This window comes from Arvicanthis niloticus, chromosome 5 (genome assembly GCF_011762505.2).
Source record: "Arvicanthis niloticus isolate mArvNil1 chromosome 5, mArvNil1.pat.X, whole genome shotgun sequence".
In the NCBI taxonomy this organism is placed as follows: domain Eukaryota; kingdom Metazoa; phylum Chordata; class Mammalia; order Rodentia; family Muridae; genus Arvicanthis; species Arvicanthis niloticus.
The window spans coordinates 6,132,022-6,156,056 of record NC_047662.1 but is presented as its reverse complement, the minus strand read 5'-3'; the positions used below and the strand labels follow the sequence as shown (position 1 = coordinate 6,156,056).

Here is a 24,035-nt window from a genome sequence, read left to right as displayed (position 1 = left end):
GGGGAACCAGCAGACCCAGCAGGGCAGCCGGCAGAGCAGGACCTTGTAGCATCTGAGAGGCACAGCACACCGGTACACCTACCTGAATAAGAACAGAGAACAAGGAGACAGGGACACCTCTGTCCTCGCCACACATGGAAGCGGTAAGTGCCAATTCTGGAAACTGTCTCTCTGCCAGTTTCCAAAGCTGGAGACCTTTGTTTGCAGATGAGGGCCCTGGAATCAATCTATCAAGGAGGGCTTGGGGGAGCACCTACCCGGATGGTCTCAGAGGGACTGCCACACCCAAGCCCCATGGCTCAGACATAAGCATGCTCCGGTGGTGAAACCTGGGGAAGCCGGATAGTACCACTTCCCAGCCCTACCTGTTCCTACACCTTCAAGGTCAAAGGCAGAAAAAATGTGTACCTAGAAACAAGACAACACCTGCTTGGGTCACCTTCCCAGACAGCCCCCTCCTCCTCCTTCTAGGATTATATCCTGCCCCCAGCCAGACCTCCCTCTCTGCCTAAGGAGGAAGTGGAGGCCTGGCCACCCTTACCCCACCCCAATCCTAGAAGTGATAAGAGCCAACCCTACAGAGTCTCTGACCTTGCAACTCTCTGGTCCAGCGCCTCCAGCCCACACTGGTCCTGACTACCCTAAGTGCCTCCTTCGGCTCAGTCTTCCAATATGGCTACAACATTGCCGTGATCAACACACCTCACAAGGTGGGCACAAGGTGGGTCTCAGCGGGTAGAAGTTAGCAGCTGTCCTGCTTCTGGAAGCTTCCACTTTCTTCTAGGAGTCCCCTAGATGCCCACTTCTGAGGACCAGGGGCAGCTAGAGCCATTTTCTCCAGCAATGTCACCTTTTCTAGGGACACGGGGCTGGGGGCTAGATTCTCTGCCTGGGCACCTTGCCTTGCTCACCTGGGAGGGCCTATTATGGATGACGACACTGGGGAGGGCCATTTGTGGATGACAGACACATCCAGAATGAACTCTGTTAGCATTTAGGAATTGTGTTTGGGTCAAGGAGAAGCAAGGGAGATAAAGGTTGGCTGGAGCAAGTTCAAGGGGAGACAGGTGGTGTGCAGCAGGAGCCTGGGCATAGGTGTGCGTTATCAATACATAGATTCCTTACTCAGTACCATTGATGAAGCACCTTTGATCTTATGAAAGTTTTCGTGGTGGTATATTTTGCAATACTAAGACTCAAACCCAGAGCCTCATGCATGCCAGAAAAGTGTTCTTTCACAAAACAACATCCTCAGCCCAGGTGATTTTTCAAAAAGAGATTTTATCACACCAGACATAGTGGTACATACTTTTAATCTCAGCACTGGGGAGGCAGAGGCAGGAGGATCTCTTATGAGTTCAAGGCCAACCTGCTCTACATAGCAAGCTCCAGAACAGCCAGGACTACATAGAGAGCCCCTGTCTCAAAAGACAAAGAAGAAAAAAATATACTTGTATTATTGTAGTTATGTATTTGTAGTTATTCAGTCTTGAGCGTGTCTGTGTATGTGTGGGATGTGGACTTGCCACAGTGAGTGTTTTGTCAGAAGACAGCGTACAGGACTTTTCTTCTGCTTCTACCTTGGGGATCTGACTCAGGTCATCAGCCTTGGCAGTGAACATCTTCACCCGCTGAGCCATCTTACCTCTCCCAGTCCTAGGTTTATTGAGACATTATATACATCAAGCTGGTGAGCTGCCCCTGAACCATCCTCCTGCCTCAGCCTCTCTAGGGTTGAAATTTTGTGGTATCAAGAATTAAATCCAAGGCATGGAATGATAGCCAAGGGCTCCACCATTGAGCTATTCCCTCAGTTTGCATCTCTCTCTCTCTCTCTCTCTCTCTCTCTCTCTCTCTCTCTCTCTCTCTGTCTCCCTCTCTCTCTTTCTGCATGTGTGTTTGTGTATGTGTCCCAATAGTGACCAGAAGAGCCTCTGAAGCTGGTGGTTGTGAGCCATCTGATATGGATGTGGGACCAAACTCTAGTCTTCTGCAGGAGCATTAAGTGGCCTTAACTGCCGAGCCATCTCTCCAGCCTCCCTACCCCACCGCACACTTTAAAGGCAGAATCTCATGTAGCTGTACCTGACCTCAAATTTTATATATATAGCTGAAGCATGCCTTGAATTCTGATCTTCCCACCTCTACCACCCCCCAAGTGCTAAGGTTACAGGTGTAGAGCTACAGATCTTATTCATGGCTGGGGATGGAACCAGGGCTTCATGTATATAAGGCAAGCTCTCTGCCGTCTAAACTGAATGAACATCCCTGGGTCATCTCTTCTAAGTATGTAAGTATGACACAGGCACTGTGCTATGTCACTATTATAATTAATGCACTGGCTAGTTTTATGTTGACTTGACACAAGCTAGCGTTGTTTTGGAGGGGGGAGCTTAAATCGAGAAAATACTCCCACTAGACCGGCCTATGGGTGAGAAAATGGTGCATTTTCTTGATTGATGGTTTGTTCTGAGAGAATGCTGCTTACTGTGGGGTGGTACCATCTGGGGCAAGTGGTTCTGAGTTATAAGAAAGCAGGCTGAGCAACCCACGAGGAGCAAGGCAGTAAGCAGCACTCCTCCAAGGCCTCTGCCTCAGCTCCTGCCTCCAGGTCCCCGTTGAGTGCTTGCCCTGACTTTTCTCAGTGATGGCGGGTGACCTGAGACTTGTAAGCTGAAGTGAAATCTTTCCCTTCCCAGGTGTCTTTAGGTGTTTTATCACAGAAGTAGATGCTTTCTACAGCTGGCGAGAAAATAAGCCTATGAAGGTTGACCCTGTGCCCAGCACCCCACTGTCCGGTGTCCCCAGGCTAGTGCAGATCTTTCCTGCATTTCCTCTGGCAGGATAAGGCTACAGAAGTGAATTTTTAACATCTTTCCTTCTGGCTGGTTTTCTATCTCTTCTCCTCAGAAGATTATTTTGTTCCCCAGATACCAACAGAAAACCCCTAGGCAATTGTGTCCAGTGGGTACTGGCAGGAATGTGTGATCTCTGTGAGATGGATGACAGGGACAGCTGAGAACTTACATCGCCATTTCTGTGAGTTACACAGTATCCTGAGCAGCAGATGGGGCCCTGTCTTTCAGGTCCTGAAGTCCTTTTACAATGACACGTACTTTGAGCGACACGGAACGTACATGGATGAGAATACCCTGCTGCTCCTGTGGTCTTGCACGGTCTCCATGTTCCCTCTGGGAGGGTTGTTGGGGTCCTTGGTGGTGGGCCTGATGGTCAATAAGTGGGGCAGGTAAATGGAAGATGGCATTCCCAAACTTGAGGTTCATCTTAACCACGGGCTCTCTAAATGATTGAGTTGCTGGTGGGTAGCTGAGATCTCCCCAAAAATCAGATCTAAAACCAGGCTTCCATGTTGCCACAGACCCTTTGGAATCTCTTTCCCCTGACAGCTGTGTAGGAACAACTGATGGTGCCCAGCTCAGTGCCTCGTAAGCACTGCAGAGGGATCCAGAAATGTCACTCGAGGGGTTCATTCCGGGGTCAGGTGGCTTTGGGTTCCAGCAGCACCCCACACATGGGCTCGGCAGCATGCTGTCCCGAAGCTGGGAACTGAGCTGAGTCACCACACGTGCCTTGGTCTCATATCTGCATTGGAGGTGAAGCCCAGCTTCGTGCACTTTGCTTGGCTACTCAGAGGCCCACGTTGCAGAAGCATGGCTGAAGATAAGGAGGTTTGTGCGGTTCAAGGTCCCCAGGAAGATGAAGGCTGAGCTAAAGTCACAGGGTAGGGCACAGCTGCATTCTGCATGGGCAGGCTCACTCTTGATCTGAGTTGTCAGGCCAAGTTAGGCCGGGTAAGGATGGGGACTGGAGAACCCCCTCGGGACAAATAACTCCCAAAACACAGCAGCCAGGCTCCGTTTCGAGCATTAAAGAAAAATATTATCAGTTGGAAGCTGTCTATTTATGAAAGCTGGACCCAGAAGCCTCCTTGTAAATATTTGTTCTCTCTTGTGCACTTGAGTGAAGAAAGAATTTGATAGATCCTAATTTTGCTGTAGGTCAGGCTATACACAGTTGTCACCTGTAAACATCGATTAGACTGTTCTAAAGATCCAGGCTGTATGTCCTTCTTCTGTAGATATTTATTTATTTATTTATTTATTATTTTTATTTAGAGATATTGTCTCACTATGTAGATCAGGATGGCCTGTCATTCACAGAGATCCTTCTGCCTCTGCCTCCCAAATGCCAGGATTAAAGGTGTGGAACTTCACTGGCCTCTCAAAGAAAATCTTTCCCTAGTCTCATATTACAAATGAAGACCAGTGGGTGAGGTAGAGGCAGCCTGCCCAGTGGGGACCCACCAGCCTGAGCCTCTGTGAGGCCAGCAGGCTTCTTGGGGACCAGGAAGAGGAAGAGGGTATCAGGAGTATAGGATTGCCATGTGCTATTTATCCTCCTGGGTCTTCTGGGCTCACATCTGTGGATCTTGGCACATCCTGGGGTGTTGACTGGCAGAGTCTATTTTTTTATAAGGACCCCATGGGCCCTTCTTTACCTGTAACAGTCAGGGGCTGGGTCCTCTGCAACTGACACCTCCAGATATGAAGAGAGAGCAATTAGCAGCCCTTGGATTGAGAACACAGCTGTAACCTAGCACTCAGTGGGTAGAGGCAGGAGGCCTGGCTACAGAGCAAATCTAAGGCCAGCCTGGGATACATGAGGCCCCCCCAAAAAAAAACAAAACAAGCTCAGTGCTGTTTCTCAGCCCTGCCCTCCACAGACCATTGGGTTTCAGTCTTGTGGGTCATAGAGGTCATAGCCCCATTCTGAACCCTATCTGTTATGAGGATCTGTCTGGTCAGCATCCCTGACCAACATCAGGTCTGGGCTAGACATCACCACTGGGGCTTAACTGCCCACCAGTCACAGGAAGCTCCCACTGCAGTGTTTGGAACACACCTCCCCTCCCCCACTCCTGCTAGCCCCACAGCTTCCTATTGGAACCTTAACACACTTCCAGCTTCCCTACAGCTTTCCCATTCTTGGTCAGCATGTGCCTTCTCGTGGAGAGAGCGTTATGTATTGTATTATAAGAGCTTAGTCCATCATGAGAAGACCTAATCACTCACACTGAGGGGCAGGGATGCTGCATATGCATGAATGGGGACACTCCAGGTCATGGTCCCATCTTCCAGTCCTTCCCAGGCACGGTCTAGCACCTCTGTAGGAAACAGCCTGGAAACTGGGTTTGGGGTGTCAAAGCACCTACTGGGCGCCCCTGCCCTCTGGTCCCTGCTGTCTTGCAGAAAGGGAACACTGCTGATCAACAATGTCTTCGCCATAACCTCTGCCATCCTGATGGGAGTCAGCAAAGTGGCCCGGGCTTTTGAGCTGATCATCTTGTCTCGCGTGCTGGTGGGAATCTGCGCAGGTACCTCAGGGTGGCCACCGAAGACCCAGGGTGTTCTGATGGGCACCGGTCAGGGGACAGCTCTGAGACATGGGTGCCCAGCACCAGGAGCTAACACTGGACACAGCGGGTCAGGCTATCTGCTTTTTCCTCCCTAGATTTCCTCCAGTTTCCAGTCCGAGGCCTTAGCAGGCCCTGTGCTCTCTGGCTCCTCCCCGTTGTGGAATGAAGTCTTCCACCTTGCCCATAGCCCCAGCACTCAGAAGGCAGAGCAAACTGAACTGCTGTAGATTCAAGTCTAAGTCAGTTTACCTAGTGAGCTGCAGACCAGCCAGGGCTGTAAATAAATAAATAGGAGGACATGACTGCTCCTAGGTCTGTGCAGGAGAAGGCTGACTGGAAATATGAGGGGCAGCATAGTCAGAGGCATCTGGAAGGGTCCAGAGTGACCATGACCCTGAGCTGGGCCATGTGATGAGAGGGAAGAGAAGAGAGGAGAGAGCCAGGAGAACAGGAGAACAGGAGGGTGACAGTAGAAGACCCGCATAACCAAAACGGATTATATAGGTAAGGTCCACTGGGAAGGGCAAGCTCATTCCCTAGGCTGGAGAAGTTTGGGAGAAGGGAGAGGGTTTGCCAGCCAGGAGGACTCTGTAACAGAGGGACAGAAGGATGCTAGGAGAACCTAACAGTCTCCCTGCTTTGATATGTTAAATAGGCACCCTCCCATTTGTCCCTGGTTTGAGACCTAACAACCCTGAGACTTTAGAAAGGAAGGAATAGAGAGGGGAGGAGAGAAGAGGACAGATTGGGGGGCTGGGGGGGGGCTTCCCTGCTATGAAGAACACATAACCAAACCAGCTCTGCATGTAACTTGCAAGGTCTTAGGGTTTCTATTGCTGTGCAAAGACAACATGAACACAACAACTCTTACAAAGGAAGCATTTCTTTGGGGCTGGGTCACAGTACAGGGGTTCAGTCCATTATTGTCATGGTGGGAGGCATGGTGACATGCAGGCATATACAGTTCTGGAGAGGTACTGAGAGTTCTATATCCAGAGCCACAGGCAGCAGGAAGAGACAGTGAGCTACTGGACCTGGCTTGAGTTTCTAAAACTTCAAAGCCCATCCCCTAGTGACACACTTCCTCCAACAAGGCCACACCTCCAATGATGGCACTTCCTATGAGTCTATGGGGGCATGTTCATTCAGACTGCCACAGATAGCTGTCTGTGTTAAAGACAAACAGTTTGAATTGAGAATACAGAATCCAGAGTCTCTGCCTCAGGCAGCAGTCAGGCTTCTTCACTATTGTGGTTTCTTTTCTTTTTATTTTTTAAAGTGAGAGATCTAGGGCTGGGAATATGGCTGACTGCTGGAGTTCTTACCTTGTATACACAAAGTTCCAGGTTCCATCCCCAGAACCGCCCCCCCCCACACACACACACACCAAATAATAAAAGGGCTAAGCCCCGCTCGGTAGTACTTACCTAGCATGTATGAGTGCCACATCAAAACACAACCCAAAAGGCTATGTAAGTGATGTATGCTTAAGAAATAACAGAAGACCACAAGGAGGTGGTGGCACACATTTTTTTTTTTTTTTTTTTTTTTTTTGGTTTGGTTTTTGGTTTTTGGTTGTTTTTTTTTTTGAGACACAGTTTCTCTGTGTAGCCCTGGCTGTCCTGGAAGTCACTCTGTAGACCAGGCTGGCCTCAAACTCAGAAATCTGCCTGCCTCTGCCTCCCAAGTGCTGGGATTAAAGGCGTGCGCCACCACCACCCGGCAACAGTATCATTTTTTGAATGAAATGGCCATAGTAAAGAAACCTAAACAGTTGTTCTGTGGATGAAAAAAGAGAAGTTTATTTTAAACCTCTGTGTCTCTGGAAAGCAGAGAGAAGGGACAGGAGCTGGGGGTGACATATGTGTGGTGGTGCTGAGATATTTCTAGGGTTTTAAGGGAACAGTTGACCGGGAAGGAGGGAACCTGTGAGCTGGGGCAGAGGGCTTTGAAGTGTCTAACAGGCACTTGTAAATAAGAACTGATGGAGCCTACATGGCAGCAAAGAACTTGATGGGCTAACAGATGCCATAGGCATATATTAATGGGAGAGCCAGGCATCCCTTTTGCCAGAAATAAGAATGACTCCTTTTCCAGGTAGGGACTGCTTTCTCCAGTCCCCGAGGCAATACTAGTTTTTGTCTAAACGCTGGACTTTGGGAAAAGGAATTTCTCCAGCTGAATGGGCGGGTTGGGGGAGTTGTGGTTGCAGGTTTAAACTAAACAATAAGGGGCAGGCTCTTCCCGTCCCCGTAGTATCTTCCCTGCAAGAGATTCAAGGTTTAAGAGATGGAGTTGAAACAACCTTACTCACTGGGTTCTGAGAGGCTGGTCCTTAGTGGTCCTGATTCACGTTTCCTCTGAACCAGGCATTGCGTACAGTACTCTTCCCATGTACCTGGGAGAACTGGCTCCCCAGAACCTCAGGGGTACATTAGGGACAATGACAGAGGTATTCGTCATCATTGGAATCCTCTTGGCTCAGATCTTCAGCCTGCAGGCCATCCTAGGCAATGCCACAGGTAACCAGCAACGTGTGGGGGTGAAGCGTGGAGAGCTAATAAATAAGCCGTGGTCATATGTGGTGCAGCCCCTGGCTCAGCTGAGCCCGAAGGTATCCATAGTCTAAACAGGAAAGTGTTTTGGTGACCTTTAGGTCAGTCAGCTTGTGGATATAGAGGACCTTGCCCCGGGCAGGGTTGCTGACTCTTGGCGGTGAGAGAAGAAATAAGCTTGCCTAGGCTGGCCAGCCAATGAGCTAGCTCCCTGTATCTGCTCCCCCCCACCCCGACCCTCCCCAACCCGCCCACCCGGGGGTCACAGGCATGCACAAACAGCTTTTTAGGTAGGTCCTTGAGAGTCAGCTGAAGCCCTCATGCAAGTGTCCTTACCCACCAGGTCCTTTCCTCTGTTTTTAACACCGATGTTCTTTGTGAGCAGCGACATCTTGGCAAGGACTAGGTGGCCACCACCCTCGCTGATCACCTGGTTGGGCGGGGGTGAGAGGGCGCTGGAGGAAAAGCACCTGTGCCTCTGTAGGTTCCCCTCAGCAGATTCGAGTCTCAGGCCGCCATTTGTGTTCCGTCCAGGCTGGCCAATCCTCTTGGCTCTCACAGGAGTCCCTGCACTGATTCAGCTCCTCTCTCTGCCCTTCTTCCCTGAGAGCCCACGCTACACTCTGATTGAGAAAGGAGATGAGGAGACAGCAAGACAAGGTACAGGGACTCAGGCTGCTCACCCAGGCTCCCAGTGCACAAAGGGGCATGGGATGGGCAGGTACCATCTGGTGAGTTTGTGATCCGGGTCAGGGTCACAGTGGACAGAGATTGAGAGCAGAGAGCTTGTGTGGGGTGAGCAATGGTGACTAGGGACGGTGAGGCTTGAGAAGGACCTGACTGAGGTACGATAGGGCAGAAGGTGAGTGTGGTGTGCTGCCTCTCTGCTCTGCAGCTCTAAGGAGGCTTCGAGGTCACAACTACAATGTGGAGGCCGAGATGGAAGAAATGCGTATAGAGGAGCGAACTGAGCGAGCCGAGGGTCGCCTGTCCGTGCTCAACCTCTTCACCTTTCGGCCCCTGCGCTGGCAGTTGATCTCCATCATCGTGCTCATGGCGGGCCAGCAACTGTCCGGGATCAATGCGGTGCGTGGTGGCACCTCGCCCCAAATTTTTGGTCCCCTTGGGTCTTAAGAAGTAGTAGCATTTTACATTTTGACTCCTGTATAGCTCAGTCCGGCCCCCAGGGGGGAGGAGCGGTGCTGGGAGGAGAACTCTGGGGGAGCAGTGCATTTTATCACTCTGGGTGTTTCCTTCTCAACAAACAGAACCTCCCGCTGGTTCAGTATTAAGATGTGCTTGCGCCAAGCCTGAGTGTGAGCCCTGGGACCCACACCTGGAATAAGAGATCTAACTCTTCAGACTTCCACTCAAGTGTCATAGACTGTCACAGAGAATAAATACATTCAATAATAATAATAATAATAATAATAATAATAATAATAAGCCAGGCAGTGGTGGTGCATGCCTTTAATCCCAGCACTTGGGAGGCAGAGGCAGGCGGATTTCTGAGTTCGAGGCCAGCCTGGTCTACAGAGTGAGTTCCAGGACAGCCAGGGCTACACAGAGAAACCTGTCTCGGAAAACCAAAAATAATAATAATGATGATGAATAAATAGATAAATGTAGGTAGCTCATCAGAGAGAGAAGGAGAGAGAGAGAGGAAGAAAAAGATAGATGGATGGGTGGATGGATGGATGGAGATAGCTCATCAGTTAAGACCACTGTTACTCCTGCCTGGGATTCAGGTTCCTTTCCCAGCACTCAAATGATCCCTCACGACCTTCTATAACTCTTTCGGCCTCCGTGGGTACCACCTCTCCCTGCCCTTTACTCTTCTCCTGCTAGGTGCATGTTTTTCTTTGCTTCTTAGTCCCCAAAGAAAATCTCCTGCCTGTAGTTTTTTACCATCTCCGTAAGAGACCATCCAAGAAGTGCCTGACCTCTGGTCTCAATCATGGGCTCCAGACAGAGAAGGGCCATTGCTTGATCCATCCTGGGTCAGGGGGCCCTGATAAACTCATTGGCCATTGAAATATGTCATGTTCTCTGGTGGCTACTTCATTCTATTTGTGGATGGGCAAATAGGAACTCTCAAATGCCCATTCTGGAGCCATTGGAGAGAGGACAGGTGACCTTATTGATGTCTAAGAGAAGAAACAGGAAGAGGTGACATCTGTCTTCAAGAGTTGAACTGTTTAGCAAAATGATCTTGGGAGCCACCCAATGGAAGCCAGCTTATGTGGCTTTCTGTGACTATCCTGGGACTGGGCCAGAGCTGTCCCCAGACAATCAAGAGCCTGGGTGTGCAGCATAGTAAAGTCATGCAAGGAAAACTACCTAGTGGCACTGTGGCCTGACTCCCATTTTATAAGCACAGGAGCCAGGACTCAGAGATACCAGGGCAGAGTCAGATCTACCAGATCACCACTCCCTGCTAGCTTCATCCTATCCAGGGTCCCCAACCCAGACTCCCAAAACTGTCCATTGCTCACAGTGAGAAAGGGAATCCAGTGACAAGTTACAGGGCCTCTGCTAACATCCCTGTTTACACTATAGGTCAACTACTACGCTGATATCATCTACACCTCGGCTGGTGTGGACCCCACCCAGTCTCAGTATGTGACCCTGGGCTCTGGTGTCATCAACTTGGTGATGACTATCGTCTCGGTGAGTTACTGGGTGTGGAGGGTGGCCTCTCATGGCAGGGTCCCCAGCTGGAAGACAAAAGCCCCTCAGGCCAGAGAGTGTGGGTGACCCTAGTCTGAGAGGCACAATAGTAACCTTGGTCAAGGTTTAGGGCATAGTTCAGTTGGTAGAGCGCTTGCCTAAGCATGCACAAGCTCCTGGGTTCAGTCCCCAGTATCGATATCATACTACACATGATGGCAACACACTTATAATCTCAGCACTTCCGATGTGAAAGCAGGAGGGTCAGAAGTTCAAAGTCATCCTTGATAACATAGAGAATTCCAGACCAGCCTGGGCAACAAGAGACTTAAGAACAAGTAAGCACTGCAAACCCAACTGTGATGTAATTCTTCATTGTCAACTTGACCACATCTGGAATCAACTAAAACCCAAGCAGCTGGCACACATGTAGGGGACTTGGGGGCAGGGGGGTTGAACTCAAAGAGATCCACCTGCCTCTGCCTCCCAAGTGCTGGGGTTAAAGGCATGCGCCACCACTGCCCGGCATGGAAGAGCCACTTTTAATCCAGATCATCTGAGGTTGAAAGAGCCATCTCTAATTCGGGCCACACCTTCTGTGACAGCCTATATAAAGCACGTGGAATAAGGAAGTTTCCCTCTTGCCTGCTGTTTTCCATCTCACTAGCAAGTCTATTTCTTCACTGCCATTAGAGACTTCTTCCGAATTCCAGTGTATACTGAAGGCCACCAGAGACATGGAGACCTGTGGACTGGGAAACCCCTGGCTTCCTGCACCTTCTGTTGGGAGACAACCATTGCTGGACCTGTAGATTCTGTTCCTCTAGAGAACACTGGCTAAAATATAGATTTAACTCTAGGATCATGAGGTGTTGCTGTGACAGACCTGACACAAATGTCATTTTTGGAGGACTGTGGAAGGACTTTGGGACGTTGAGCTAGAAAGGCCATTGAGTTGAAAGTGTTCAAAGCTTGGTGAGCCTCAGTGGGAGTTTGGAAGATAAGAATGTTGAGCCAGGTGGTGGTGGGCACGCCTTTAATCCCAGCACTGGAGAGGCAGAGGCAGGCAGATCTCTGAGTTCGAGGCCAGCCTGGTCGGTCTACTGAGTGAGTTTAAGGATGCCAAGGTTACATGTCTCAAAAGCAAGCAAACAGACAAACACCTAAATAACAGTGCAGATGGTGGAGGCCTGGCTTGTGAAGTTCCAGAGAGAGTCATTTACAGATACTACCAGGGCTGTTTGGTATTTTTGAGTTGGGAATCTGTGGTTCTAGTCAGCTGGGGCTGAAGAATCATCTGTGGTGACAAAAAGGCCAGCTTCAGCGAGGTGAGAATCTTCTGCAAAGTGTTTCCTCGGGGTCGGCACACAGGGGCTGTGTTACAGAGGTGCCTTTGCATCGGCTCCTGCCTCCAGGTTCCTGCCCTGCCCAGTGCCTGCCCTTGCTGCTGTGGATGATGAACTGGCCTGTGGAACTCTGAGTGAAATAACCCTTCCTCCCTACTCTGCTTTCGGTCATGAGGTTTCATCGCAGCAACAGTAACCCTGAGACACCAGCATACTCTTTTTGTGATATCATTATGCCTTCCTAGAAACATTTTGGTTTCTACTGTATCCTCCTCAGCCAGCCCACTCATCCAGGACCTTACACACACACACACACACACACACACACACACACACACACACACACACACCTGTTAATTCCAGGACCTGCCAGCGGCCATTCCAATCAGGGATGCTATCGTTGTGATGAGACACCTGACCAAAGCACCTTGGGGAGGAGAGGGTTTACTTGGCTCAGGCTTCCACATCATTGCTCATCACAGAAGGAAATCAGGACAGGAACTCAAACAGGAACCTGGAGGCAGAGCTGATGCAGAGGCCATGGAGGGTGCTGCTTACCGGCTTGCTCCTCGTGGCTTGCTCAGCCTGCTTTCTTATAAAACCTCAGGACCATAACCCAGAGGTGGCACCACCCACAGTGGATCTGAGAGCTCAGACATCAATCATTAATTTAAAAAATGCCCTATAGGCTTCCCTACAGACTGGTCTTATGGAAGCATTTCTCAATGAAGCTCTCGTGTCTGACAGGACTCGAGCTTGTGTTGAGTTGACTTAAATTAGCCAGCACAACACAGGTGACCACTGCCATGCGGAGAAAGCTGGATTGGAGCACAGTGGCAATCCCAGACTGTGGCCATCTCAGACTGTGTCTCTAGGGACAGACAGAGCTATTTTTTTCTGTCTGGGATTTCTCCAAGCAGGGGGTGGGGAAGAAGGGCTGGTGATGTTACTCTGTGTTTAGGGTGATAGATGGATTTTACCCAGAAGGCTAGAGGGGAGGGACAAAGGATCCACCAGCTTATACACTGCCTTTGTTCTCCTTGAAGATGAGATAGGCACTCTCAGACAATAGAGTTTGTTGGTCTCTTCTGGGCACTAGTAACCTGCAAGAGGAACAGTCCTTCCGAGTGAGAAAGGCCCAAAGATGTCTAAGCATTCATTATATGCAGAGACTAGAAAATATGGTTCTCAGGGCAGAGAGATGTCTCAGCAGTTAAGGGTGCTCACTGCTCTTGCCCAGGACCTGAGTTTGTGTGTCAGCACTGATATTGGGACGCTCACAACCCACTGTAGCTCTAGTTCCGGGATATCCAGCTCCCTCTACTGGCCACTGTCGGTACTGCATGAACATTGGACATCAAGTCAGGCAGGCACACACATATACTTAAAAGAATTTAATGTGGTTACTACAGGAAACAGAGCTGCAGGGAGTAAATACCCAAGGGTATGTAAATAACAAAGATGGTAGAATCCCAAGTACACCAAATAGGCCACCTGGTGTAGCAGGGGTGAGGGAGGGGCACCTAAGAAGAGCCAAGCAGAAGAGGGTGGAGCTTCGAGGTCAATCCATAGCACCAATAGACTCATCGTCATTCACCCCTGCAGGCTGTCATCGTAGAGCGTCTAGGGCGTCGGATTCTCCTGCTGTCTGGCTATGGCACCTGCAGCTCTGCCTGCCTGGTGCTAACGGTGGCACTCCTCCTTCAGGTTTGTGTCATGTCCTGCCCCGTGGGTGGGAGGCTGGCATAAGGGGTTCAAGGTTCCAACTGCATGGATGGGTCTCGGTCCTCCCCAGTGGCTTCTATTCATGGACAACTGCTTCAGAAAACCCACTCCCAATGTGAAGCGTGTGAGTCATTTGGCCCCCCTGTGCCCTTAAATGCAGGCCTGAAACGCAGTGTGACCCTGAACTTGTAGACAGCTCTGATTCACTTGGTGTAGATGCTGGGAATTGAACTCAGGTCCTCTATAAGGGCAACAAATGCTTTTAAGTGCTAAGCTGTCTCTCTGGCTCCTGGACTCTGATTTATAAACACAGTCTTGAGTCCCCTGTAATGAGGATAGCTGGGCCCAGATGCCCTCTGGGAATCCTGCCAGATGTTGAGAGAGCTAAGTCCCAGTGTTCACCAGCCAGATCCAAATCCAGATCCAGCTGAGCCTGGTAAGGGAGTGGTTACAATAGTTGCTATCAAATACTTGGGGACCATGTAGCTCCGGCTGGCCAGGATCTCATTATGTAAACCAGGAGGGGATACAAGATAGAAAAGAAAGAGAAGAGATCATATCCCTCTGTCAGAAGCCCTGGTGGCCCTCCATGGCTCCCCACCCTGCTGTCAGTGACCCCTTTGCAGCACCCGTCAGATCATCATCAGTTAGCTGGCCACTTAGCCTGGAGTCTGCCATTCAGTTCAGTTAAGTCTGTTAACCTGGTTTTGTGTCTGCCATTCTGTTGGCCATTAGGAGCAGAACCTCTGTAGGAAGCCGCTGTTAGCGGTGGTATAATCCGCCATTCCAAGATGGCGCGGACATCGTGTCCTCTCCACTAGTAAACAATTAACTGCGCAGCTGCTAAGGCAGAAAGCCCGCCAAAGTCACTGGCCAATCCCGAGGCGTAATATTGGGTGGTGAGTGAACAGCCAATCAGAAGTGAATGCGTCACTCTAGGGTGTATTTAAGCAGGGCCTCTTCCTGTCTTCAGCCCCTTCCGTGTTTTCCAAGTCTGTGATACAGAGTAAAGCCTCGTTCTGTAGTAACTACCCAAATACTGTCTCACGTGTCTCTCTTCCACGGGCGGAGGGGACACTGGAGGTGCGCGCAACAAACCTCGAGTGTTAGGAGGTGGTTTGGGGTTCCCTTGATCCTGGGGCAGTGTCTTAGTTAGGGTTTTACTGCTGTGCAAAGACACCATGACCCAAACAACTCTTATAAAGGAAAACATTTAATTGGAGCTGGCTTACGGTTTCAAAGGTTCAGTCCATTATCATCGTGGCAGGAAGCATGGCAGCATCCAGGCAGGCATGGTGCTGGAGAAGGAGCTGAGAGTTCTACATCTTGAGCCAAAGGCAGCCAGGAGGAGACTGTCTTCTGCAGACAGCCAGGAGGAGGGTCTCTGCTGACTAGGTGAAGCTTGAGTCTAGGAGTCCTCAAAGCCCGCCTACACAGTGACACACTTCCTCCAACGAGGCCACACCTCCTAATGTGCCACTTCCTGTGACTCAAGCATATTCAAACCACCCACCTAGAAGGATTCTCTGCAGACAATTGTCAAATAACTTGAAATTCCCACCAAGTCACCTCAAGTGTGTGACAACCATTGCTCTGTCCCGGAGGGGCTGATGCTGTCCTCCTGGTCTGTGTTCAGGAATCTGTGGGCTCTGATCCATATTTGTGGGATTAAAAGCAATACTATCCACGCTCAGAGAGGGTAGCATGAAAATAAAACGCAGTCATATCTGGGAATGCAAAGCAGCCTGAACCAGACCTGAGTGATAAGCAGGTGTCTGTTCAAGTCCACCACGGTACGGTTGAGGCAGCCTTGGTGAACGAGAGCCTTCACCTCCATCCTTATCCCCACCTGCCTCCTCTCCTTACCTAGAACCCTTGTAGCCTCTGTGGGACTCAGAATTTTTGCAGCAGGACAGCGGAAGCACAGGTCGCCTCAGCTCCCCATGAGGCTCTTGGCTTGGGGCCCCTTGGAGGTCCCAGGCCACGCCCTCTGATGCACGGGGCTGCTTCTCCTACAGAGCACGGTCCCTGAGCTGTCTTACCTTGGCATCATCTGCGTCTTCGCCTACATCGTGGGACATTCCATAGGGCCCAGTAAGTTCTTGCTCGGGTCCTCCGCCTCTACCAGTCTCTTGAGCCGGACACACGTGAGGTACTCAATAAATACCTGAGTCCGTGGCTGTACACACATCTTTCCTCCACCAGTACCTTTCGAACAGCTCGTCTTCTGACCTGTACGGCTCCGCATTCTTTTTCCGGTTTGGGGGATTGGAGTCAGAATTTTACTATATAAAATCTTCCTTTCTAGGCTGCCTTCATGCTCACAGTCCTCCTGCCTCAGCCCCCAAGAGCTAGGATTACAATTGTGTGTTAGCCGGCCCAGCTCTGAACCTACTCGATCTTTTAAAATGTATTTATAGGCCAGCCTGGTCTACAGAGTGAGTTCCAGGACAGCCAGGGCTACACAGAGAAACCCTGTCTCGAAAAACCAAAAAAAAAAAAAAAAAAAAAAGTATTTGTAAGTTTCATTTATGCATACATGAGTTCCGAGCTAGCCAGGGCTACATACTCCTCGGCTACTAGGTGAACTGAAAACCAGCCTCAGATAAAGAAGCCCTTTTCTAACACATAAATTTATTTTTTTTTTTTACATTTTATTCGTTTATTTATATGTCTGTCTGCTTGCATGTGCTATGCTGCATATGTAGGTCAGAGACAACTTGTGAGAGAAGATACTCTTCCACTTTGTGGGTCTTGGGGTCGACTTAGGTCCTCAGGCTTGGCAGCAAACACCTTTACCCACTGAGCCATCTTACAGGCCCCTAAAAAATACTTTTTTTTTTTCATGGAGATAGCAATCAGGGAGAAACGTAGCTATAGACATTTGAGACAAAATCCCCTCTGGAAGCAACAATGAGACAACCGAGAAAGATTTGGAGGTGGAGAGCTGGCCTTACCAGCCCTATACACACTAGGGGGGGGGGGCAGCAATGTCCAAGCCTATAGCGACTCCCGACAAGCAAGAATTTCAAAACTGGTCTGATAGAGAGTGAGGCCAGAGAGGATTGCACTGTGAGGATCCCAAGAAGCGTCTGCTGGGGTCTACAAACCTTCGATAGCATCCAGAAGGGAGAAACAATGCTGCTCGCCACCCCTGGCTTTTCAAACCTCTGCCATAGTTTGGGTGACCCATACAGGGAGGTGATGTGCTCTAAAGGTGTGAGGTTGGAAGTGAGGTCATGGCAGGTCCTAGCAGCCTTCGGGACCCTCTGAGCATTCCTTTCCCCCAGGTCCTGTCCCCTCGGTGGTGAGGACAGAGATTGTCCTGCAGTCCTCTCGGACGGCCGCGTTCACAGTGGACGGGGCTGTGCACTGGCTCACCAACTTCATCGTGGGCTTGACGTTTCCATCCATCCAGGTGAGTGGCCCTTCACGCCATCCTGGGCTGTTGGCCTGGCTCCGCTCCAACCCAGGGCACAGCCGCTCAGGGCCTTGGGAAGGCAGAAAGCCGAGGCTGGGGCAGGTGCCGGGCTGTAGCCTGTAGCGTAGCATTGAGGCACCGCTGGAGGCTGGGGAAGAGCGGAGGCTAAGATGTGGGAAAGCCAGAGCAGAGTAGGAGGCCCCCCGGGCCTGCAATGAGGGCCAGGGCTGTGGGGTTTTCAGACTCTGGACATCCAGGTGCCGCTAGGAGTCGTAGACAGCAGAGAACAGGCTGGGCTCAGGGAGTGGGGGTGGGGGGCCGGGGCGGGAACTCCAGCTTGTCCCTTGAGGTTTAGGAGTCCCTAAACCTCAGGTGTGTGCCCACTGAGTCTCCCAGTCTCAACCTGCTGTACCCACCAAACTTCCTGGCATGGTTTTACGTCCCACACTTGGCCACTGGTCTTACCTCAAGGCAGGGAGTAATTCCTCCTTTATGAAGAACACCTTCCAGAGGCTAGTTCAGTTGGTAAGAATGTTTGCCTATCATGCACAAAGGTTTGAGTTCGAGCCCCAGCACAGCATAAACTGCGTATGGTGGTACAGGTCTGTAAAACCAGCGCTTGGAATGTGGAGACAGAAAGATCAACAGTTCAGGGTCATCCTTAGCTACATAGGGCATTCCTGGCCAACCTAGGCTATATGAACTCTTGTCTCTAAACACAACCATCCTCTCCCCTCAAATCTACCAGTTCAAAGGGGCACAAGCACTCACCCCAGCCCAGCTTTTTTTTATGTACTTATTTTCCAGTGCCTGTGATCAAACCTAGAACCTAACATGTGTGATAGGTAATGCCCTACCCCAGCCTATAACTCTTAATCCCCCTGCTTTAGCACCCATAGTGCTGGGGTCAGAAGCACATGCCTTGGAACCCAATAGATAATCCTTGCGTGTGCCATGCCCCGATTACAGGGGGGCACCTAGAGCTGGAAATGACTCATTGCTGAGGGGCTGGTGGCTCGGGGCTGTGAAGCTCAGCAGTGATAGCATCGGAAGAGAAGCCAACCCTGCTGCCTTCCTCTCCTGAGTCTGCCAGACTCCAGACTTTCAATTAAGGAAGGCCCCGTGAGCCAAACACTAAAGACTCCTCTGGGGGTTAGGGAGGGACCCAGTTTTCTCAATTTTTTTTCCCTGTAGGGATAGAATAAATTTGGCCATGAAGAAAGTCCCCGTGACTCACAAAGGCACCAAGTGTGTTGTCTGAAGGGTCCCCCTCCTCCTGTCCCCTCTCCAGGTGGCCATCGGGGCCTATAGCTTTCTCATCTTTGCTGGCGTCTGTCTCCTCACTGCCGCTTACATCTACGTGGTGATCCCTGAGACTAAGGGCAGGACATTCGTAGAGATAAACTATGCTTTCGCCAAGAGGAATGGAGTGGAGTTTCCAGAAGAGAAAGAAGTAACCACGGCCAAGCCTCACACACCTTCTCTGCCTACCAAGGAGACATCCTTTTGATGGCTCTGAGGACCCATACATAGTTCCTTCTCAGAGAAGGGCTCTTGAGAAACAGGCCTTGGGGAGGGTAACAGCTCTGACACTTTGGTGCTCCCATAGCAACTGGAAGACTTTGGAAAACACAGCCCTGATTAGTTGGCGGGATGTTGGCTTCAAGGCTAACCATGAGAGGGATGGCACGGCTGATGAGGACGCATATGCGTGTTGATTGATAAGAGCTGATTCTATGTTAATTCCAAACCTTACATGAGGTGTGGGTGCATTTTTTTTTTAAGCTAAAGCTTTACAAGTTCAGGTCTTAGCTTCACGTTACTATAACAAAATAATTGGGGCAATTAACTGATTTTAAAAAAAAGGCTGTGCAGTAGTGGTATATGCCTTTAATCCCAACAGTCAGGAGGCAGAGGCAGGCTGATCTCTGAGTTCAAGGCCAGCCTGCTCTACAGAGTGAGTTCCAGGACAGCCAGGGCTACACAGAGAAACCCTGTCTCAAAGATAAACAAACAAATAAGAATAAAAGAATATTTGGGTTTGGGTTCCTGTTCCTCGTGTTCCAGCCCAAGACTAGGAGGACGCCATGACTTTAGGCCTCTGACAAATATGACATGTGACGGTGGAAAAGTGCGTCAGAGAGGACTTTTTACATCAGGATGCAGAAGTGGAGAGACACAAAGTCCCCTTTCAGAACGTGCCACAAATAATCTAAGGACCTCCCACTAGACTCCACCTGGCGAGGAGGGCTCTCCCACCTCCCAGGAGTCAGCGCCACAGGTTGAAGACCAAGCTTCCAACATATGGAACTTGGGAGACACATATCCAAACCGTAATATTAAATGGTTACTATGAGGGATGAGGAATGGTTCAATCAGCTAGGTGCCTGCCATTTGAGCCCAGGGAACCGAGTCTGACGCTGACCATCTACATAACTGGCCAGGTGTGGCATATGTTTGTAATCTGAGCACAGGGGAAGCAGAGATTGGAAGATTCCAGAACCTCACTGGGTAGTCAGCCTAGCCTGATTGACAGGTCCAAGGTCCCAGTGGACCGTGTCTGAGGGAAAACAACGTCTAAGGTCATCTCTGGGTTCCACGTGTGGACACGCACAAATGCACACACACTTGCCCTCACACTAACCACACACATGTTTAAAAAAAGCACAATTGATGTGGGAACCTAAATTTCAGTCAGTGTTTCGGTTGACAAATGAAAGGATCTAAAATCAAGATTATAGATGTCACCACCGTCCCATGAGGTGGGTCTCTCTCTCTCCTGTCTGTGACAGGAGATCATGTGACTATCCGAGCCAGGGTTTCCAAATGTGTTCTATAGATCACAGCTGGACAATGGAACAAGACCTATAGCCAATGCTTGATATTTAGTGTGTGTGTGTGTGTGTGTGTGTGTGTGTGTGTGTGTGTGCAGGTGCAGGAGTACCCTGGTGTCTGCAGAGGTAGGAGAAGGGCACCAGATCCCACTGGAGCTGGAATTACAGATAGTTGTAGCGGATAGTGTTTAAAAAACCCCAGCACGGGCCGTCTATCCCAGCGGCAGTGTGGCTCTGCTTAGCTCAGGCCACCAAGTTCCGCAGCCAGAGCCAAGCACATCACAGCTGGAAGCGGCCATAGGCCACATGTGCCACAGCTAGAAACAGCCAGCCAGAAACTCCGACCCTGGCACCCACTAGACGCCAGCGTGGGAGATGGCTCTGCCAATCTACCATGCTGTCTCCACAAAGCTTGGCTAAACCCCAGAATGCCCACCATGCCCGAGGCACCCGGTAGAATGAAGACTCTTATGTTTCAAGATTATCCAATATTTATATATTTGGAAATGTTTAATTAACAAGATGCCCACACAATTAGAATTGTTAACCCAATTAACTAATGTAGATATGAATTGTTACCTAGGACTGTTCTTGATGCATCCATAGCTCTCCATGGCTGCTGCATCTCTCCCTCTCTCCTAGCTCCTCCTCTTCCTTCTCTTCTCTTCCCCTCTTCTGGGGACTGCCAACAACATGAGTGCTGGAGGCAAGCACCATTTTCTGCTCTTCACTGCTGAACCATCTCTCCAGCATCCCTCCCCCAGCGCTAACAACATATACACACTCACACATACATATACACACATATATACACAAGCATACACACATAAATACACACACATACACTCACACACATATACACACATACATATATACACAAACATACACACATAAATACACATACACTCACATACATATACACACATATACACACTCACATACATATATATACAAACATACACAAACACACTCACATATACACAAACATAAAGACACAAATACACACATACAAACATATACACAAACATACACACATAAATACACTCATATACAGTCACACACATATACACAAACATAAAGACACAAACACACACACATACACACACACTCACATACAAATATACACATATACACACACATACACACATACATACACATGCATATACTCACACACATACACTCACACACATGAATACACACACATACACATAAATACACACAAATACACATACACTCACACACATACACACACTCACGAGCACAGACAATTTTATAAAATCCATCAGTTTGAGGAGATGCCCTCTTCGTGGTGAGTGGAATGATGTCCTCCTTAAGAACAAGGTGAGACCACACATACATAATCAACTGGATTTTGAGAACTATAGATGACAAAAGACTAGACTTTCCAACAATGTCCTGAGACAATGATATCAAACTACCGAGAGAGAGAGAGAGAGAGAGAGAGAGAGAAGAAAAGAACTTTGAAAGTTATTATTGGTGGAGTGGCAGTGGGGTGGAAGTCAAAGAACACTTCGGGGGACAGTTCCCGTCTTCCATCTTTACTCACCTCTTGGGGATTGAACTCAGTTTCCCTGGCTTTCACAGCAAGCCCCTCTTCCTGATGAGCCATCTCACCGGCCCAGATGACTAATTTTCTTTTTCTTTTTTTCTTCTAAGACAAGGTCTCCCTATGTAGCCCTGGCTGTCCTACAACTCACCGTGTAGACCAGGCTGTACTCAAACTCACAGAGATCTGCCTGCCTCTGCCCCCTGGTGTTGGGATTAAAGTTGTGAGCCACTCTACATGGCTGAAGATGAAAACATTTCTATCCATCTCTGTATCACATGTCCATAACAACTCAAGCTGTATCACACACATAAATTAAAACTGTTTTGTCGCTTTTTAGAGACAGTCCAGCCTGGGCTTCAGATGAGTTCCAGGCTAGCCAGAGCTACACAGGAAGAGCTTATTTAGTATATATTAATCTATAGTATTGTATTAATATATATAATATATATATATTACATAATACACACACACACACACACACACACACACACACGCTAGGCATGGCAGCGCACACCTTAATCCCAGCACTCTGGAGACAGAGACAGGTGAATCTCTGTAAAATTCAGGGCACTCAGGGCTACTTTATGAGGCCCTGTCTCAAAACAAAACAAAACAAAATTAGGAGGGAAGGGAGTGGGGGGGGAGGGTTGGTGGAGGGGTAACCAGGACGGGGGATATCATTTGAAATGTAAACAAATAAAATGATTAATTAAAAAAAATTAAATTAAAATAAATATACATACTATATTATTTCAATTATATAAAATTCCAAAACATGTAAGATAATCTGTGCTGACAGAAAACAAACAAACAAACAAAAAACAAAACAAAACAACAAAAAAAACAGGTTTGTAGTTCCCAGGGGACCTTGTGGGTGACAGAAACCCTCATTATTGAAGCCACCGAGGTAGCTCAGCTCTTGCCAGGTAAGCGGGACAATCTGAGTCTGGTCCCCAGAACCCACACTGAGGCACAGGTGATGAGCAGCCCCACAGTCCCTCCCACCACCTCTGAGGTCAGGGTTTTGGTAGCACTTAGCTCAATGTCTTGTAAGCACTTCTAGCTGGTGTTCCCTGAGTGTCCCTCCAGGGGTTTCCTTCTCAGGTCAGCGGGGCAGGGTTCAATGATCTAACAGATGCAACCTCTCCCCTGGCTTCAGCAGTAAGTGTCCTGAGGTTGGGAATTGTGTTGAGTCACCTTCGAGACTCTTGAGTCTCCTTTGGAGGTGAAGCCCAGGTCTTTGCACTTTGCTTGGAAACTCAGACTCTGCCCTTCTGCCCAAGCCCAGGCACTACAGAGATGTGACTGTAGGTAAGGAGACAGGTCAGGGGACCAATGCCCAGGCATCCCTGAGGCCTGCAGATATCCTGGGGTCAAGAAAGATGTGGGGCTGGGCTTTGGGACTGGCTGGCTGAACTGTTAGCAAGGACTGGGGTCTAATCGAGTCTGATAACCCCTGGAAGGCTCACCCTGCAGAGCTGGTGATGGGCTACTCCCAAAGCCAGTCCTCACATCAGTGTGTTGCCGAGTGAGTCTTCAGTGTGTTCCCGAACATCAGGATCGTTGCAAGCTGTTCCATTTGATGAGATGCTCTTTGGGGTGGTACCCAAACCACTTTTCTCAGTTTCCTTTCCTGGGCTGTGATAAAACATCCTAACAAAAGCAACTTAAGGGAGAGGGTTTTTTGTTTGTTTGAGTTTTTTTTTTTTTCTCACAGTTTGAGAGTACAGTCTATATACTATTGGGAAAGTGACAATGGCAAGAGCTGGAGGAAGCTGGTCATGCAGCAACCGCAGTCAGGAAACTGAATGACGGCCACTGGTGTGTCATTAGTCTGGTAGTCAGGACATCTTCACACCTCAGTCAACCCAGTCTAGACAATCTCTTGAGGATGCTCGCAGAGGCCTTCCTCCTGAATGATTCTGAACCCAGCCAGATAATCAATCAGTTGACAATCAGTATTAGACTCATCTTTCTGTTACAAGTAGCCTACCAGAGATGGGCACTCAGACACAGTGTATAGCCAATTGAAAGTCTTTATTCCAACTGGAACCACACCCAAGTATTCAGGGACCAAAGGGCAGAGTCTCTACGGGCAGTTGCAGGGATGGGGTGTGGGAGGATTGGAGGACATTTCACAGAGCAAGCAGTTTGAAGCAGTTTTTTAACAGAAGCTAAGATAAGCACATAGACAGCTGGAGGGGGTTCCTGCACACACACACACACACACACACAAAATTAACAAAGGCCAAGATAAATTAGTGAGGACGTCCGGACCTTTGGTTTCTAGAACAGAGTTGGGTAGTTTTCCATAGGATACTCCATCATGGACATTGAATTCTTTAAACCTGAAATGGCGTCAGGAAGAAGACAAGATGGAGGAGCCTCTGCACTGTCTTGTCCCGTCAGATCTTAGCCCCTCACTTTTGCACCCTTCCCTTCCCTAGAAATCTCTGGGACATTATACCCTCACTGTT

At 49.3% G+C, this 24,035-nt stretch overlaps 1 protein-coding gene across 5 annotated transcripts; it reads left to right on the top strand.

Annotated features, from left to right (window-relative positions):
- Nucleotides 1-22,156, top strand: Slc2a7 (solute carrier family 2 member 7). 5 transcript variants are annotated; one of them, XM_034503455.2, is made up of 12 exons: nt 1-143; nt 612-710; nt 3,087-3,247; nt 5,271-5,395; nt 7,807-7,959; nt 8,527-8,652; nt 8,888-9,078; nt 10,552-10,662; nt 13,614-13,715; nt 15,752-15,827; nt 17,024-17,151; nt 18,446-22,152. In XM_034503455.2, the coding sequence occupies exons 1-12, from the start codon at nt 135-137 to the stop codon at nt 18,662-18,664; spliced, it is 1,500 nt and encodes a 499-aa protein (XP_034359346.1). In that variant the 5' UTR covers nt 1-134; the 3' UTR covers nt 18,665-22,152. The 5 variants fall into 5 exon arrangements, with proteins under 5 accessions (XP_034359346.1, XP_076789821.1, XP_076789823.1 ...); XM_076933709.1 differs by having other exon boundaries at nt 85-143; nt 612-721; XM_076933706.1 differs by lacking the exon at nt 7,807-7,959 and having other exon boundaries at nt 18,446-22,153.
- Nucleotides 22,157-24,035: the final 1,879 nt, after the last annotated feature.

Excerpts from the sequence above, each read along its gene's own strand:
- Slc2a7 (XM_034503455.2), top strand. Across the intron at positions 5,396-7,806 it reads GCTGGTGGGAATCTGCGCAG|GCATTGCGTACAGTACTCTT; the intron begins GTACCTCAGGGT and ends CCTCTGAACCAG. Across the intron at positions 8,653-8,887 it reads TGAGGAGACAGCAAGACAAG|CTCTAAGGAGGCTTCGAGGT; the intron begins GTACAGGGACTC and ends TCTGCTCTGCAG.